The 21,073-nt window shown below is 30.8% G+C and overlaps 1 protein-coding gene across 1 annotated transcript; it reads right to left on the reverse strand.

Moving 5' to 3' along the window:
• Window positions 1-3,082: 3,082 nt before the first annotated feature.
• LOC148311138 (uncharacterized) lies at window positions 3,083-18,292 on the reverse strand. The gene is made up of 2 exons (XM_088257103.1): window positions 17,970-18,292; window positions 3,083-5,060 (listed from the first exon to the last, which is right to left on the reverse strand). Exons 1-2 carry the CDS (start codon window positions 17,985-17,987, stop codon window positions 3,219-3,221), a joined length of 1,860 nt encoding a protein of 619 aa, XP_088113229.1. The 5' UTR covers window positions 17,988-18,292; the 3' UTR covers window positions 3,083-3,218.
• Window positions 18,293-21,073: the final 2,781 nt, after the last annotated feature.

Raw genomic sequence — 21,073 nt, forward strand, 5'->3', positions numbered from 1 at the left:
AAATTAAAAATTTAAATCAAATAACGTCAAACTTATTTCTATTTCCCTTAAATAGTTTATTTCTATGTAAGATAAATAGAAATAATAAAACCATTCGACAATTATACTGTACCTCTTACAATACTTAAGTATCATTTTACACGTGAAAGGAATTGTTTCACGCGATCGCATTTAATTTAAGGTACCTATGTATTGGAAAATATCACCTAGTTTTTGAACACGAAAGAAGAAAAGTTATTCAGTCATTTTAAATTTCTTGGAAATGCTTACCTCAATATTGAGATTTTTAAATCCAATCACATATATTTTGATATAAATTGTAAACATTAATTGAAATCACAGTTTTAAAAATATTTAAAACAATTTTTTCGCAGAGACCCACCAAGCCATGTTATGTGTCTTGTCGGTGGAGTTCTTTTTGAATTCATTTTTTTATATTTTATTTATTGTTTCGGCATTAACTTTGTGGTAAGACATGTTACAATAATTAAAGAAAACACTTCGTTTTTTACCACTTGAGTTTTATTATAGACTACATGTTTAGATGGAAGTTTAACTTCTGAAACATGTAGTCTATAATAAAACTCAAGTGGTAAAAAACGAAGTGTTTTCTTTAATTATTGTAACATTTTTTTATTGTTTCTAACGATTTTAACCTAATATACACACAAAAAAGAAAGAAAAAATAAGAATAAAAACATTTTACAATTTTCGTAATATTAACTCTTGATCATTTACCCATTCCTTTATTTTGCCTTTGTTCCATATTTTATTTTGACCTCTTACATCCGTCGCAAAATATTAAAAATGTACGGAACGATATGTTCGGTGTTTGACTTCCATATTTATTGTTCATTCTTGGGACTATCAAACCTTCGTTGTGTGTAAATCGTGTATAATGGTTGTGTACTAAAAGATTTCGATATTTTTGTCTAGCTTGTTGTTCAACGATGATACTCATCCACAATATTCCACGTACCAGCAGTAATTTTAAATGTTTATATATCAAGATTGGATTGTCCCTTTGATGATATATATGACTGGGTACAATTGTTTTGATTGTGAAATATTGCGGATTTTGAACCATTTTTAAATTTGTTTTCGTCGAATGTCCCCAGACTTGATTCTACTAAACAACATTAAATAATCTTTAAGGTCTGTTTAGGCAGGATAAAGTACAACTTATAAAAAGTACTCCCTAGAGCCCGCAGACCAAATAAATCACATCAAAAAAATCTTCTAAATTCATTTTATTTGTATTTTCTCACTAGCTATACCAGGCCGCGCTGTGACTTGGTCAGGTTAAATGAAGAAAAAAAAAACAATATTCCCATTTTTAGTGTTTCATTTCACAATGCTTGTGATGTAAGGAAATTTTTTTTAAAAATCTCTGAAATGAATCGAAAATACCGAAATTACTAAATGACAGCAGCTATCGAGAAGCACGCTGTCTACCATGAGCAATGCTTGGTATTGTGTGGGTTGCTGTAATGTTCAACAAATGACACTTCCATTGACGCAAATGACTGTTTTTCTGCATCATCTGTTGAAATATGGCAGCACCATCTGTTAAAAGTTAGAGTACGTAGATTCTCGCAAACACGCGTAAATTACGTGTGAGAACATGTACAGATCGCTTACTCCTTTCAACAACGTCATAAATAAAATAAAAAGATTTTTCAGGAGATCGTTTTTAAAGTTTAAAATTATAATACAATGAATTAAAAATCAATATCAAGCCACTTATTAAACTTTTTACTGTGCAACAAATGTTTTACGGTAAAACCTGAATGTTTTTTCTCCATTTGAAAAATATTAAGTTTATTTTTTTTAAATAATTAAACAATACCTTTTCTTCAAAACGTAAAAACGACACTTTCTGCCCTGTAGCGGGTAAATATTAAGTTGAAAATATGCCGCTTTTGCTGGGATATAGCACATTTTCTGAGCATTCCGAAAACACGCACAACTGAAGATTGACGATTTTAGATATATGACGTTGTTGAAAGGAGTGAGCGATATATCCAAAATTACTTACGTATTTCATATTATAGTTTGATGTCCTGGATCCAAAGTTAGTTTTAAAAAAATAACGGTATCACACATGTTTTCAAAAATATTTTATTCAATTATACTTAAATAACATCTAACCTTATACCTTAATTAACACATATGATAACATTAATATTTTAGGTTTATTATATTGCACATTGATACGTTCAAACAAAAATAGGAATTGAACACTTGATCACAAAATTAACCGTTTAAAAGTAAATTTTTTTGGTCAATATATATTTGATGAAGTACAGTTTTTTTTAAATATATTATTTCAAAATATTTTATTTATATTGAAAATATTTACAAAACAATATTGATTTCACTGTATTATTTTTTGTAGGACTATTAATAGAATAAATCAGTAATTAATATTTCTGGGACTTAGTATACAGAGAAAATTCGAAAAGAAAAGCTGTAAATCGGGAAAGCAACAAAATAATAAAAAATAAAACCTTTTTAAAATATTATTTTTCATTATTTGATCATTAAATAGTAAGTTTTCATAAATTAATTCGGCAGTCACTTTGTGGTAAAATCTATCCATTTTTGATTAATGTTTTATTTAGTAAATACCACTATTTCTTAAAATCTACATACTGTAACACGTGTTTTGATGCATTCCGCATCATTTTCAAACACCGTATTACGGTATTACGGTGTTTGAAAATGATGCGGAATGCATTGAAACACGTGTCACAGTAGATTTTAAGAAATAGTGGTATTTACTAAGTAAAACATTAATCAAAAATAGTAATTTTTCATTAATTCATTCGGCAGTTACTTTGTGGTAATATCTATCAATTCTTTATTTATTTTTTACACGGAAAATACCACTGTTTCTAGAATACTAATATTTAAGAAGAAGTGGTATAACCCGTTTATAATTATTAAGTTAAATTGAAATAAAAAAGTAGTTTTTCTTCTGAGTAATTTAACAATGAAAAAAATCTGTTTCCGATAAAATATAAACGATAATATATGTGAATAATTTATTTAAAAAAAATAACAAGACTGTAATAAATTATTCGATATCGATGTGTATATATCAAATATGAGAAGTATCTTCATATATTAGAGGTCTTTCGAGAGATTAACTATAATATTTTACAAATCGACCATAGAATATGAAGAGATTAGTTAAGAAAGAGATATATATTAATTTAATTTGTATCTAGCCTTGATCTTAATCTTCTACTACGATGTGACACCTTTTTTACTTCTTTGTCTGATGTTTTTATTTGTCTTTTTGGGTAAGGATGAGCGTGATAGTTGTAAAGAGATTGCGTCGATTCATCAGCTGGTGCAGTGTCGTACTTCTTTTCAGCATTTTCCTCAACGGCAGCGGGCTGGTCTTGACCTTCTCCATGGCCTTCTTGCTCTTCCTGGGGACTCGCAGATGTCTGTTCAGGGTATGTGGATCCTTGGTGGATGATCTGGACCGAAGGGCGAGGCTGCATAAAGTACCTGTAAGCGTTCGTTCTTACCAAATAATTAGTTACCGGCGTCGGAGTAGAATACTCGGCTGCTTGACTCTGAGCGGGTTTCTCGGAACTTTGCTCAGATTCTGAACCTTGATAACGGGGGTTTAAGATGACCTGAGTGTGATCAGTATCTGGATAATTCTCTGAGATTGGCAAATTTTGTGAATCTTCATGGCCCTCATAGCCAGACACTTGATTGCTGGACACAGTGCTATAGGCTTCTGGATAGGAGTTATGCGATGCAGGAACGTATGATTGTGCCTGTTCTTGAACATATTGATAAGCCTGCTTAGGTTGCTGTTGAGAATACTGATTTTGGATATAAGAAGCGTGGCTTGGTTGAACATACTGTACAGATGGTTGAGTCACTGAATACTGCAGTTTTCCTAGATCAGAGGGCAATGAATAGTCAGGATGTCTCGGCTGAACGTACGCAATTTGTTGAGTGGCAGGAGCCACGTATTGCGCCTGGAAGCTAGCTAGATACTGACTTACGAGGGCTTGAAGATTTACATGATTCAAATTGGTGGCATAGGGATTGCTGTGAGGTAGCTTAGGATATACTTCCGCTACAGGGCTTTGTAACTGGGAGCTTGGTATTCTCAAAATAATTACAGGGATGATCCTCTTGGGACTAAATCTTTCATTTTCTTGGTTGTGAAGTCCAAATGACTGATACTGAGAGAGACCTAGAATTTTCGAAGGATTGACGTAATAGTTAGACATCACGCTTGGGAAGTGACCGCTGAACCCTGATAGCTGGCCTCCATTGTAGGTTGAATAGATGACCTTTGGAGACTCTGCTTGGGGTTGTTGGTAAACATCTTCGGAGTTCGAGTACTGCGGAGGTGGAGGAGGAGTTTCGACAGTTTGCACGTTTTCATACGGTGTTCTGAGATGAGAAACAACTCCATTTGGAGAATAGCTATTCTGATCTTCATGTTGCTGTTCTGAGTCGATTGGGACTAGTTGATAAGCCTTCGAGGGCTGAATTTCCACGTAGGTCTTTTCTCCTTTGATCCTGTTAGTATAGACTGCTCTGGTGTGGTAGTTGGATCCTCTTGTTCCTTCGCTAGTTATTGGAGGGATATCGTGTTGGGAGTAAGGGTAAATCATGAATTTTCCTATCTCAGAATTTTTCCTTCCGAATTGACTGTAAAAATATCCATTGTCTGTCTTGTACCCATATCCCAGGTTGGCATCAATGGTTCGTTTTCCTTTACCATCAGTTAATGTGTCATTCACAATTTCAATTGCGATGACAGCCGGGAAAGGGACATTAAAATCTAAACCACTTATATTATTTATATCTTTCAACTCGACATTATCATCTTCGTCAATATCGTCGTCGTTTTTAATATTGAACTTTTCTTCAATTTCTTTGACAAACTTCTTTTCCTCCTCTGTAATTTTACTATCGTTTATATCTTGTTCGATGTTATTTTTTTCGTTTTTGGATTTTGATGTTAGCACCGGTAGAGTAAACACACTCGCTGATATAAGAACCAGCAAGGATGAAATCTGAAACAAACAACAATAAAAATTAATTATTTAAACTTTTTACCAATTATATTACTATTTGTTTATAACTAACATCAATACATGATTTTATATTGAAAACTTACACTAACTGTAAACTTATTTCATCATAGATTATAAGGTGAGAATATCATTAGTGAGACTAGAACGCCAAACCAATCTGTATTTTCAAACAATCTTCGCCTCCTCCACATTCATGCATCTCCTCATTCATACACACCGATTATTCCTACTTCTGACCTGACCACTTAGTAAAAATATTTCAAGTAGGTACTTGAAATATTTCGTTAATAATGACGCTATCAGTCTGAAACTTCAAATAAATGTGTCAATTTTTTATTATTGGCCCAGTTTTTCATAGTAACATTGTCACACTTTGCTATTAAAGTGGTCTCAAAATTTATTTTAATTCAATTATTTTAATATTTGTAATATATGTACATATATAATATACATATATTACATAGCGTTATATTTTATTTCAGAATATGGCATTTTTAATATTTATGTGAAATATGGTTTAACTTTTTCAACTATTACATTAATAACACACAAAATAAACACATCCACATTCAGAAATATGTATCTTCATGTCGTTGATTTTTATGATATTATATTTTTGACGCCATCTATCGACTTTGCGGAGAACTATAACTGAATAAAGCCTAAAAGAAGACAAATCGGCTTTATGATTCAAGGCCTATTCGCTATACTTTCGACACAAGTAATGATTAACTTTTTTGAACATTTTTTTATGTTTACCCTTTTTAAATCACTGGAAATATTTTTAGTTTATCCAATTTAAGTTATTTTGATAAAATTTTCATGGATGAATTTGTGAACAAAGATTCCGACACACACACAAAATAAAGTAAATGAAAATTGTTCTAAAAACATAGGCATAATTAAATTGAAGTTGATATTTTTAATTATTTAAAAGTAAAATTTAAATATGTAAAATTACAAGGAAACAATCCTTCACATGTTTCATGATGGTTTCAGCGAATAAAAACTTACTTATCTCAACCACAGATGTCGCAGACAACGTTTTTACTCTTGAAAATCTAAGCGCATATAAATAAAACTATCCGAATTTGAGATATTCAGTTTTCAATCTAAATTAATATTAGGTAAATTTTGTGCAGTGAATAAAGATTCATGGGAGTCTGAGCATTTACAGTTTACATTAGAATATACGATTACTTTATGTATTTGTACCGCCTATAAGTAAAGATTAAAATTGAATTATGCTTTAATTTTCGTATTCGGATTTAAATATATGCAGTGGCGGGCACCACATGACTCTTAGTAGAATTGGACTACATTACTCTTCAGTATGCAGATTTTGTTTGGAGGATAACGAAGCGCCAATCCACATTCTCTATAATTGTGACGCACTCGCTCGCAAACGAAGTCACATCCTTGGAAGACCTCTACTGGACTCTGAGAAGGTGAAGCTCCTACCACCAAGACAGGTCGTGAGTTACATGACACACGTAGGTCTTGACAGTGAGCTGTAAAACACAGGGAAGTCACAATAGACCTGACATGGTCGCGGTAACATAAGGGATGTAAGATCCCTTGACCCCCAAAGGAAAAAAATAAAAGGGGTAGGTTGTAAGGAAAGCTGGTACTACTTAGTAGGGTAGGCAGCAGAGGTAGGTAGTAAGGTAAGCTAGGTACTACTTAGTGAGGTAAGGTAGGTACTGGTTGCATTTTTTTATGTCACGCGGGTAAGTTAGGATAGGCACTGCTTTTCTGCCTATATGGAATGCACGCCCCTACACATATCGCTCACTCCTTTCAACAACATCATATACCAAAAACTTGATTTTTCAGGAGATCATATTTAAAGTTTAAAAATATAATAAAATGCATTAAAAATAAATATCAAGCCACTTTTTGAACTTTTTACTGTGCAATAGATCTTTTTATGTAAAACCTGGATGTTTTTTCACCATTTGAAAAATATTTAGTTTATTTAAAAACATAGTAAAACAATACCTTTTCTTCAAAATGTAAAAACAACACTTTCTGCCCTGTAGCGGGTAAATGTTAAGTAAAAAAATATGCCGCTTTTGCTGGGATATAGTACATTATCTGGGCATTCTGAAAACATGCAACTGAAAATTGACGATTTTTGAAATATGACGTTATTGAAAGGAGTGAGCGATATGTATGAATATATAAACATATATGTACCTACATAATTAAGTCACTTAATTAAACTGCTCGATGAAACGTAATACATTGATGTTTGATTGATTTAGAAAGTTCTGAAAGCTTCCAGTTCATCTTACGACCGCAATCGGTAATAGTCAAACGAAAAACGTTAAATAATGTAACGTTATTCAATACGTGATGCCAATTACGTTGTTTTGCTGACGTCACGAATTACGATTTACGTTTAATGGATCGTAAATACAAGTATTAGGCTCTAGAAGTGTGTTAATGGAATGTAAATACGTAATAAATCACTATTATTTTTAATCTGCCAATATATCAATAGTCCGCCTCCGTAGTGTAATGGTCAGCACGCTCGGCTACCGTTCTGGAGGTCCCGGGTTCGATTCTCAGGGGGGTCAAATAAATATAAGTGTTTTTTTCACTCTTAGATTTATTCAATATTACCCTGGACTGGTACCTGAAGCGGAGGGCTGATCACCTTTCCTTCATGTGTTAACGATCAAGATAACACTGCGTTTATATGATGCAGTACCCTATGCACCATTGGGATGCGGATAAGGGTTTTTATTATATATATATATATATATATATATATATATCAATATGAGCCCGAAACAAATCGAATTTGTATCACACTGAACTCATAAGTCAATAAAATCACTGTAAATGATATTATAGTGTGACTAATCAAATATTGATAGAAATGCACATACACGCACATATAAAATACATATTATTTATTGATTCGGCATTAACTTTGTGGAATGACATGATTATTTTATTAAAAATTAAACACTTGAAAAATCCACTTGATTGAGTTTTGTTTTTATTTACGACTAATTTCGAAAACGACAATTGTTTTCATCTTCTGGTACAAATTAAAAAAAAATTACAAAAAATGTTGTTCCTTAACCCCCCTACCTATATTTATTAACCTATATATACACCTAAATATATTTTTATTCGTTAGTTTTAATTTGTACCAGAAGATGAAAACAATTGTCGTTTTCGAAACTAGTCGTTAATAAAAATAAAACTCAATTAAGTGGATTTTTCAAGTGTTTAATTTTTAATAAAATATAAAATACATCATAATACATGAGTTTAATAAGACTAACAACGTGAAATTAAAATATAAAGCGCTTAGCCCGTTCAATAACCCAGACTCTCTTATTCTCTTCTCGTACAAATCTTTTTCATCGCTGTTGAGCCATCTGTAGTATACGAACAATATATATCCTAAAAGTAATATAAAATAAAACATCATATGGTGCGTTTTTATTTTATATGACAAGTAACCAGGTTTCGTCGATACCGACATCATAAAACTGACCAAACAAAATTCTATGCCATATACACAACAATGCCATATACACAACAATCCATGCTTTTGTAACTTTAAAAACAATATATTTTTACACTTTTTTTATACAATTTCTATACATTTCTACTTAATAAAATCTTGTAACATTAGTTACGCTGAGCTTCTCCAAAGAAAGAGAATGAGCTCTTGTGCTTGGAGGGGGATTAATTTAAACTGAATTAATTTAAGTAGTGTATTATGCTAAAAATCAAATTTAAGATACGAGTATGCTTAGGGTTTAAGCAGGATTTTTTTGAGGAGTTCTTATAAAAGAAATATTAAATCATTTAATATATTATTAGAATAAAACCAATATTTTTAGCTTTTCCACTTTTTTTTTATTTGACCAGCGACCGGGTTTCGTCGTTACCGACATCACCAGTCTGATGATGTCGGTAACGACGAAACCCGGTCGCTGGTCAAATAAAAATAAAGTGGAAAAGCTAAAAATATTGGTTTTAATCTAATAATATATTAAAAATGCAATTCCATCACGAAGTGTCAGTGGATAATATAAATCTATTAAATCTTTTATTTATTTGATAAGAATTATAAAAAATTATCTAGGTGTTCCAAAATTTGAGTAATGTGGTTGTCAATCATTGGTGGAATTGGTGAATGTTACACGTGCGCAAAGTGATCACTAGCCTATGACATATAATAAGCACGTGTAACATTCACCAATTCTACCCATTATTGACAACCACACTACTCAAATTCTTGGAAGTTCTATATATATGAACCAATTTAGAAACCTTGTTCTTGAATCACTAGAACTTCACTAGAGACATCTATTGGTGAGATGTAAAGAAGCTTTTTTACTAAGCAGAAACTCTTATATTAGTATGTGAGGTCCGAATCCTGGATTATAATTACACACATGAGAAACGCCAGAAAATACCATTTTCATTTTTATTATTTTTTTAAGCGTTTAATTTGACCAGATAATTTATTTACAAAATTTTGAGTGTGTCCAAATACTTGTTCACAAAATCTGGATAATCCAGATTTTGTGAACAAGTATTTGGACACACTCAAAATGTTGTATATAATAAGCCATGTAAATACCCAGACTTTTATATTCTTTGAGATTTCAAAAAACCTGTAAAAATGACTCATGGTTGGAGATTGTCCAGATTTGTGAACAAGTATTTGGATACACCCGTAATGTTGTAAATATCGCTCACTCCTTTCAACAACGTCATATATCAAAAAAACATGATTTTTCAGGAGATCGTTTTTAAAGTTTAAGAATATAATGACATGTATTAAAAATGAATATCAAGCCACTTATTGAGCTTTTTACTGTGCAATAAATCTTTTTAGTTAAAACCTGAAGGTTTTTCCTCCAATTAAAAAATATTTTGCAAATTTAAAAAAATAATTAAACAATACCCTTTCTTCAAAATGCAAAAACAACACTTTCTGCCCTGAGCGGGTAAATATTGAGTTAAAAATATGCCACTTTTGCTGGGATTTAGTACATTTTCTGGGCATTCCGAAAACATGCACATCTGAAAATTTACGATTTTTTATATATGACGTCGTTAAAAGGAGTTAGCGATATATGTATTTCTTTGCACTCGTGTATTTGAAGGAAATTAAATGTATCTAAAATAAACTCTCTCGTACAATGCCAGGAGATAATTAATAGTGACAATGGATTTTTGTATAACGTAATGTTTTCATCAAGAATTACGTTATGTGGACGATATGTAGGTTAAATGATATAATATTAGAACTAAGGCAGCTCTTGAAACGGAAACAATAAAAAACAAAAGTTCAATTTCAAGAAAAATGTAAAAGTGCAGTGAAAACAGATTTAGATAATATTTTTAACTATATCCAATACTATAATATATATATCGATAAAATTAATTCAGAATTATGGAATAAAATTTGTAGTTTTTTCCACATTAATTTTATTTGACCAGCGACCACGTTTTGTCGTAACCGCTATCACAAGTCTGATGATGTTGGTTACGACAAAACCCGGTTGCTGGTCAAATAAAATTCATGTGGAAAAAACTACTCAGCTATTATTTTATTATATAAATTTCAGTTCCACCAAAAAATGTCAGTATTAAACTTAATTCAGAATTGCTAGATATTTTTTTTCTGATGATTTTCTGAAAATGATATTAGATTTAACACAATCTATGTATCAAACTAATAATACTTCGGGTTTCGTCGGCACTAGCATCGTCAGACTGTTGGGAGGCTAGACAGAAGTCTATGCTTTCTTTATACACGGTAAGGGTTGAAAACCGCGATTTTATGTAATTTTCCGAAGAAAATTAATTTAAATAAATTTATTATAATCCACTTCTAAGTACGAATAAAAAACATATATGTAAATGAAAATAACAAAAAAGGCATCAATTATTTAATAAAATGACGTTTCCTGTAGAGTAAATAAGGTAACGTCATGGTTTAATTAAAATTACTGTATTAAATATGGACAATCAATCAATTATTAAGAATGACTTCATAATACTGCTCTACTTGTAAGATCATGCAGTAATTAAAATCAAATTAAATTTCGATACGCTTATAAGGCAATTACTCTTCATTATTACGCGCGATGATGTTTTTCTTTGAACTTCACACATACGGATTATTTCTATCTGAGTGATGACCAAAAGAATAATCTAACTAACTTTCTTCCATATTATAGGTTTCTCAATTTGTTACAAAACATATATCGTTCCTCATTATATGAAAGAAGATGACTGTCTGGGCTGGAAGTCTGAGCGATCCAGAGCTGACGAGCTGGCATTTGGCTGGCTTAAGCATTCACTTTATACGCTTGTGTAACGTTCACCATTCTGCCCCTTATTGAACAACATCCTTTAAATTGACATTTCATCCATAAGGTGAATTAACCAGTTTTCAATATAATAAATAATGTTAATATTGTCAAAAATATTTTTTATCTCTGAATGTTTTTAATAGTTATTATAACATAAATGTGAAATTGTTTAATTGGCTTTATTTTTATTAATGTAACTATTTTTGCTAATGTAATGTAATGTTTATTATTGTTTACGTAACTTTTGTTTATTTTATACTTTTTTTAAATGTAAAGCTGTAAAATTCCCAAACAAATAAAAAAATAATAAAAAAGTCCCGATAAAGCAATGCAAGAAGAAAAAAACAAAAGTCCGTTGACGTTTTTACGAAGGTGCGTATGAATAATTACAAAAAAGTCCATTACGAAAAATAAACAAATAGATTATTGCGTATTTTATGGATAATGACGCAATTAACGTCACAGAAAAACAACGTGTTATGCCATAAGGCAACATCATCTACCCATGGATTGAGGCGACATGGTTCTACGACCCAAATTTGTCACATTTACGTGATTCACACGTTTTATGTAACAACAGGTTTAAATATAATATTTATATACGAGTATGACCCAATAATCTTACTATTCTATTATTTATTTATTTGGCGTTAACTTAGAATACGCAATGATTTAAATATAAAATATAAAACACTTGTACATATCGCTCACTCCTTTCAAGAACGTCATAAATCAAAAATCGCCAATTTTCAGTTGTGCATGTTTTCAGAATGCCCAGAAAATGTACTATATTCCTGCAAAAGCGGCATATTTTTAACTTAATATTTACCCGCTACAGGGCAGAAAGTGTTGTTTTTGCATTTTGAAGAAAAGGTATTGTTTAATTATTATTTTTTAAATACTAAATATTTTTCAAATGGAGAAAAAACATTCAAGTTTTACCTAAAAAGATCTGTTGCACAGTAAAAAGTTCAATAAGTGGCTTGAAATTTATTTTTAATACATTGTTTTATATTTTTAAACTTTAAAAACTTTTTCCTGAAAAATCAAGTTTTTTGATTTATGACGTTCTTGAAAGGAGTGAGCGATATAATACCACTTTTTGAGTTTATTAATGATTGTAAATTGACTTTCGGCAGAAAATGGTAAGGTATTATGCTTGGTAAGTACTTCTCTTCGGATTATTTTTTAACATCTCACCAAAGATGAAGAAGAATATGGAAGTCTGGGCATTTACGGGGCTGATGACCGTGAGGCTGGTTTAAGTGATCACTTTACACACGTGTAACATTCACCAATTTTCCCATCATTGACAACCACACTACTCAAATTCTTAAGTCCCGGGAGCAAAAACAAAAATTTATTTAAAATCCCTAAAATCCACACTAAGTCCTACCAAAATTCATTTTTAAATCGAGCCTGCGATGTGTGCAATGCAATGTTTAATGAAATAGATATCAATGTTTCTTTAATACGTTTGAGAGAAATATTTTTGATGTCGTTTTGACTAGTAGATAACGAAAATTAAAATTATTTTATAAAAACATGTAATGGGTAGAATTGGTGAATGTTACACGTGTATAAAGTGATTACTTAAACCAGCCTATCAAAAAATAATATGTTATGTAAGTTTATTATAATAATAGTTATACTTCTATGTACATGATAATTTATTTGTATTTTTTGATTACTTAAGTGAAAACCTCTGATTAGAATGTTATTTTTTAAATTTGACTATATTTTGTTATTTTTGTTAAATATTCGGTTGGTTTTCCAATAAATAAATAAATAAAAACAGAGAGGTGTAGCATTTTATTCTCTCTGGCTACCCCTGCGGGAAAGCATAATGATTAGTAAGTAAAACTGAACCAATCATTTTAGAGTGACCATAACCGTTTCTACCTACTTATGGTAGAAAAGATGGCTACGTATTTAATAACGTTATTACTTTACAACATTTTGAGTGTGTCCAAATACTTGTTCACAAAATCTGGATTATTTCCAATTACAGGAGTTATTTTCATATTATTTTTTGACATCTCATCAAAGATGAAGAAGAATATGGAAGTCTGGGCATTTACGGGGCTGACGACCGTCATAGGCTGGTTTAAGTGATCACTTTACACACGTATAACATTCAACAATTCTACCCATTATTGACAACCACACTACTCAAATTCTTGGAAGTTCTGTATATATGAACCAATTTAGAAACCTTGTTCTTGAATCACTAGAACTTCACTAGAGACATCTATTGGTGAGATGTAAAGAAGCTTTTTATTAAGCAGAAACTCTTATATTAGTATGTGAGGTCCGAATCCTGGATTATAATCACACACATGAGAAACGCCAGAAAATACCATTTTCATTTTTATTATTTAAGCTCATATTTTGACCAGACAATTTATTTACAACATTTTGAGTGTCTCCAAATACTTGTTCACAACTTCCATATTCTTCTTCATCTTTAATGAGATGTCAAAAAATAATACGTTATTACTTATTGTATGTAATAATATAACAACTTAACACTTTTGTTCACATTTATTTTATTTGATCAGTGACCGGGTTTTTTCGTTACCAACATCATTAGACTCATTTTAACACCTCCTCTGCGATGGTGGGTCTGATCAGACCCACCATCGCGGAAAATTATTAATTACTTAATAGGTAATTTTTTTACGTCGTTTTCCTTCAGTGTAATCGTTCTTCAAACAATTACCTACAAATTGAGATATAAACAAAAATTATCGGACCAGATTCGAATGAGTTATTTAAAAAAAAAGAACAAATAAAAGATCAAAAATCATATTGAGTAAGGTCAGTTGTTCGCTATCAATGTGTTAGTGTGCCGTCTGCCGTGCCCTCGAACTCCCCAAAACAAAAGCAAACATTGTCAATCTTTGGCGATTGATTCTGTATTTTGTTTTTTTTACATTCGTTTTAAACTGATTTATTTGTTTACTTGTATGAAAAATACTAAGGATCACGTTTAAAAAAGTGTAATTATTACATAAGTTGTTAATATTTTCATAAATTGATTCGGCAGTTACTTTTTGGTAAAATCTAACCATTTTTAATTTAAGTTTTACTTAGAAAATACCACAAATAGTGGTAATATATAGTATATAATAGATTTATGTATATATACAACACCGACATACACAAAGTTACTAACTTCAAAACTTCCCAATAAACTGTTTTATGTTTGAACAATTTCTAGTTTTTAAAAAAAAAATCTTTACGACACTTTACCACAATGAATGGCAGGAAAAAAATAAATATCTCATAACGAGATTGGACGACTTTTGGACAGTTCTAAAATTGAAAGAAAAGTGAGAAAGTAGTGTAGATGACAGTGATTTAGAATTCAAAAACCTTAGATACAGAATTTTAAAGTGAAACAGAAAACTTGGTTTTGTAAGAAATGTCAGTAAGTGATGAAGACATCGATTTTAACAAGAAAAGTAGCGATTGTCTTCTGATTTTTTGATAATAATTTACTTGTCAATATTAAAATTAAATTTGTTACCTATTATGTCTAACGAACTTGTATATAAAAATAATTTATACCCAAAAATTAGTTTTATTTAGTACCGTACAAAATTATATTCATAATTTCTAAGACCCGCAAATCTATGTAAGAAATGGCAACATTAAATGAATATTTACACCATTTTGGGCAATTCTGTTTATATTTTTCAATGAAAAATTTACCATTTTCACTGTATTTAAAATAAATTTTAATTGCATTATGGACAAAAATTTATCTTGAATTATGAACTCAAGTCAAAATCCCAGAATCATTTTGTGGTTTTTGGAGCTAACCGCCACGTTTTATATTTGAAGATAACAAATAAAAGTTAAAAATTCTATCTTTTATGATGTTGACTTAAAATATAGTTAAAAAATTAAAAACACAAATTATTTGAATTCAGTAAAAATAAACATGTTTACAACCACTGCTTCATGCCGATCATGCCTCACGCGGATGCGACATGCTACGCGGTGGTAGTTAGCAGCTGCGCTCGGTCGAGTTCGCATGTAAAATGAAGCGCTTGGATAATTTAAATTCAAAACTATCAAAAACTTGAAAATTCTCATACAAAACTTATGACACATTATCCTATTGCTATGTAGCCTATTTTGATTAATATATAAAATATAAAAACCCAACAAAAAACGCCTAAAAGGCGATTTCTGTACTGGGTCAGATCAGACCCACCACCGCTGGGCGCGTTTTGTTTGAGGGCATCGCGCTTTAGGTGTTAAGTACTGTCAAGATAGCAGATCACACAAAAGAGTACGAAAATTATTTTTTAACAAGCGTTCAGGCTATATTTAATCGTAAAAGACATTGTTGGTAGAAACTTAACAAGAAACAGCATTGTTAAAATTCTCCATCACTGTAATAAAATAGATATGACTTGTCGCTATGTGTGGGAATGTTATTCACACTGTTTACAGCTGTGGTTCTAAACTTTTTTGAAATCTGGGATCACTTTTGATCATAAGGATTTTTTTTGGGTAAGTAATATATTCAAAATTAAACCCGGTCATTGGATTGAATTCTACTTTTATTTACATATATCGCTCACTCCTTTCAACAACGTCATATATAAAAAAAAATCGTCAATTTTCAGTTGTGCACGTTTTCATAATCCCCAGAAAATGTACTATATCCAAGCAAAAGCACCATATGTTTAACTTAATATTTACACGCAACAGGGCAGAAAGTGTTGTTTTTGCAGTTTGAAGAAAAGGTATTGTTTAATTATTTTTTTAAATATACTTAATATTTTTCAAATGGAAAAAAAACATTCAGGTTATACCTAAAAAGATCTGTTGCACCGTAAAAAGTTTAATAAACGGCTTGATATTTATTTTTAATACATTTCATTATATTCTTAAACATTAAAAATGATCTCCTGAAAAATCAAGTTTTTTTTTAAATATGACGTTGTTGAAAGGAATGAGCGATATGTATATGATAATATGTGATGCGTTTCGTCTTATTAAGACATTATCAAACACTCAAATAATCAGAGTTTGATAATGTCTTAATAAGACGAAACGCGTCACATATTATCATATACAATATATGTAAATAAAAGTAGAATTCAATCCAATAACTGTGTTTAACTTTGGATATACTACCCAACAACTCTTTATGGAATTCCACCAGCTGTCTGCAGTTACAATACCATAAATAAGGGAAATTCGCGGTACACAAAAACTAAAGATCCAAAAAACATATAAAGATAACTTTTATTTAAAATGAAACTGATTATTTTATGACGAACACGTTAAAAATTAGATTAATTAAACAAATACATGAAAACATAAATACTCCAATGAAACTTTTTGCATCAAAAATTATTTAATGTGGCACCTGAGCTTGTCGGCTTTTGTCTAATATTTGATAAAGCTACTCTCATTTCTTCATCCAAATTGCTAAGACAAGGTTCACAAATCTAGGATCATAAATCCTTGCAATGCAAATTCCTACACATAACTCCCATGATATTTTCATTTGTTCTAAGTATGCTGATATAGAATCAAAGATATATTGACCGCTGTTGTGAGGTGAGCGCACACAACTTCACTTTGCAAGGGTGCTGCCATCTACCCAATATATTTGCAAATCAAATCGCACAGTAAATAAGCCAATATTACATTTTGGTTCTCGTAATTTAGCAGAGCACTTTCAACAAGCTCGCGGAGCACCGGTTGAGAACCACTGGTTTACAGTCTGTTTATTGACATGGTATGGGCTAGGTCAAATGAAAACAATCACAAGATAAGACTTATGAATCGAAGACAATAAAAGAGATCTTTTGATAAGAAAATAAAGATTTTCAAAAACAATACGTGACTGAATGTAATTTATATTAGCTTAACTTTTATTTTTTCAGATACTTCATACTACAAAAGCGTCAATTACATAGTGAAAAGTATCAGGAAAATATAAAAAGTGCGTTTTGTTTGTAATATAAAAACGCCTTTTTTATGTAAAACGGACATTGAATCCATACGGATAGCGACGTTTTGACAACGTAGTGTAGATATGATTTTATTTTTCCGTGCTAATTCCAGGAAATTACTTAAAACAATTTCCATTTCGATTTGAAGCATTCATAAATTGGTTCATCAGCCTCAACTTAATATGCAAAGGCGAAAGTAATATTTTTTCTCTCGTAACCAAAGCTTAATTACGTTTTGTTTTCCTTGAATCATGACATCTCTTGATGGCCAATTTCTGTTAATCCAGTATTTATTATTCAGGTTGATTCAGGTATAATTCTAGGTATAATTCTAGGTATATTTGGATAGTTAAATTCTAATTTTGAGTAGGAAATTTCTATTTTAACCGTTAAAGATAGATTTTTTCTTTATTTTTGGCTTGTATCATTGAAATCATCATGAAATTCGTTTATCCGTTTTAAAATTTATTAAACTCCAAAATATCAGTGTTTTTTTAACATGTAATATATAAAGCAAAATACAATTTTTACAACTTTATACTCACCAAAAATAACTGCTTCATATTGAATGTTATCTCGTTCCTACGCTTATGCAATATGGGCTCACTCGTAATACAGATCACTTCAGTTCATAAACATATAGCAAAATCACATAAGTTCACAGAAACCAATTACACCTTTCACTTATCCAAAGTACATCAAATTATCCAACATCCGGCCGATGAGAACGCATCCGCACAGCTCGAAATTGCGAGGAATCTCCAGTGGGCCAATTATTGGCTTGGCTCGTTCGGACCGAGTTGAATCGTTGAATTGTTCCGCGGTCACCGGTTCGAGGTGTTGGAGGAAGCGTGTCTGCGATGGTACTGCGAGATTCGGCCGGGGAGTCTGTATTTATAGATGCGATATGGGGATGTGGGGAGGGCTGATCGCGGGATGAATCTGACGTTAGTAGCGTACTTTCTTACTCGTATTCGCGTTCGTGGGAAGTTCAAGTATTGTATGCTTTTTATGCTCCGACTTAAAGTGAGACTGCCTATTATAGTTTCTTTTTCATTTAAGTTTTACTCGGTCAATACCATAATTTCTTAAAATCTACTGTGACACGTGTTTCGATGCATTCCGCATCATTTTCAAACACCGTTTGTGAAGCCAAGTCTACATCTTAGAGTTGTGTCCTTATGACAAAAATTTAAGATTTTGAATAATCGAGCATTTACTAATTTATTCTTACAGATATATAGAAATATTTAGTTGTAAATAAAATATGATTACGTATTTAACCCACCGCTTAGTCAAGCAAGAATAAAAGTATTATTATTTATAGTTAACTTATCCACATACGAGTATTATCAGTATAAATCTACCTACGCTAGTTTATATACAAGTATGCAATTCCGAATGCCTTAGCCATTGCTGATTTTCTCATTTTCCTCTCCTATCATAAATAATATTTTTCCATTTTTATTTCCATCCTTTAACAAAAAAATATTACTTTAGTTAGAGGTATTTTGGATTTTTGACTAACTAACTAACTAACTAACCATCACGCCGCTTCCCCGCAGGGGTAGGCAGAGAGAATAGAGCGCCACACCACTCTGTCCTTGCAAACATTCTTCGCCTCTTCCACGTTCATGCATCTCCTCATACATACCCGCCGATTGTTACGACTCCTAACCTGACCACTTTCAAGTATTTGGCATACCTGATCGTGCCATGTTTGTGCCATGATCGTGCCATGACTCCCGGATTTTTGATGTATTCGATTTTCAGTTTTTATTTTTATTTTGGATTGCCATAGTCTAAATATATGTTCTTTAAGCAATTCTTTTGTTGCAAAGATCTGGGGTACTAAATCAGTATGTTTATGTATTCATATATTTATAAAGTATACCCGTTGACCCGTATTTAGAAAATATACCCGTTGACTCGAAATTTTTCAAACGATAGTTTCCTGTTTTTGAGCCATTAGCTAAACAAACATACAACTTAAAAATACTTATGTATAAATATATTAAGATAAAAGCATTCAAATTTGTGAATAAATTTACTCCACGTCAGTATTACTTAATGTATGTACATACATATTAAACAATATGATGTTAGGCTTTATATAAGAATATGGTACATTTAAATTTTCAGATCTGAAACCTTCAAATTCCTTAAAATAAGTCGGTAATAGGATGCGGTACCTTGAAATATTAATTTGAATGATATAATTTCGCGAGTAGTGGTTTTATTTAGTCTTGAAATCGTTATACTTAATGCCGCTATGAACATCTTAATATTGTTTTAATGAGTTATATATTTCGAATTGTGTAATTTTAATTGTGGGGAATTTTCACAAATAGAAATGTTTTATGCACAATTGATAAAAACTTACCAAAAATATGTGTGATTATTGTATATTTTGATTGAAATATAATGGAATAGCAATAATGATGAGAATATTTTCATGAAGAGATGAATTTAAAAAAATATGACTTCTTCTTTTTCTACTTTTGCTTCTTTAGCTAGGATCATCTCGGAGTCTGCGCACATTTAAAAAAATACATATATTGGTATTTTCTTTTTTTGAATAGTAGATTGAAATTTTTTTTTTCATTGCTTACCTTTTAATAACTTATTTTTCTCAGTACAAAAAAGCCGTTTAAAAAATCAATTACGTTAAAGTTAAATGCTTTACAAGAAAGCTTAATTGTGAGTTACTAATAATCCGGCCTTAAGTTAGCTTTTTTAATACACCATTCAAAAGTTTGACGTTACTGGGACGTACATAATTTATATTGCAAAACTTGTTATTCTAAATAAATAAGTAACTGAATATAATAACACTATAACGACGGGATGATCATTATTAGAATTTTTCGTGTTAAAAATACTGTACGAGGAACCGTCATACAAACTTATATTAAATTATTTATTGATTCGGCATTAACTTTGTGGAATGACATGATTATTTTAATTAAATTAAACACTTGAATAATCCACTGAATTTAGTTTTATTTTTATTTACGACTAGTTTCGAAAACGACAACTGTTTTCATCTTCTGGTACAAATTAAAACTGTAATAATTTAACTAGTTTAGTTTTTTATTTATTTTTTATTTTTGTAACTGTTCGAAACTAGTCGTAAATAAAAATAAAACTCAATTCAGTGGATTATTCAAGAGTTTAATTTAATTAAAATAACTTATATTAAATTACATACATCGAAATTACATACATCGCTCACTCCTTTCAACAACGTCATATTTCTAAATCGTCAATTTTCAGGATTGAATATTTTCGGAATGCCCGGAAAATGTCCTATATCCCAGAAAAAAACTGAATATTTACCCACTACAGGGCAGAAAGTGTTGTTTTTGCATTATGAAGAAAAGGTATTGTTTAATTATTTTTTTTATTAAACTAAATATTTTCAAATGTAGAAAAACATTCAGTTGTTACTAAAAAAGATCTGTTGCCCAGTAAAAAGTTCAATAAGTGGCTTAATATTTATTTTTAATACATATTATTATATTCTTAAACTTTAAAAACGATCTCCTGAAAAATCAAGTTTTTTGATATACAATATGACGTTGTTGAAAGGAGTAAGCAATATGTGATTTCTTTGCAGTATCTTTGATTGAGTCAACTAAGTTTTTCA

This window comes from Brachycentrus maculatus, unplaced genomic scaffold, assembly GCF_059751285.1.
Source record: "Brachycentrus maculatus isolate JH-2025_06_01 unplaced genomic scaffold, ASM5975128v1 h1tg000071l, whole genome shotgun sequence".
NCBI classification, from domain to species: Eukaryota; Metazoa; Arthropoda; class Insecta; order Trichoptera; family Brachycentridae; genus Brachycentrus; species Brachycentrus maculatus.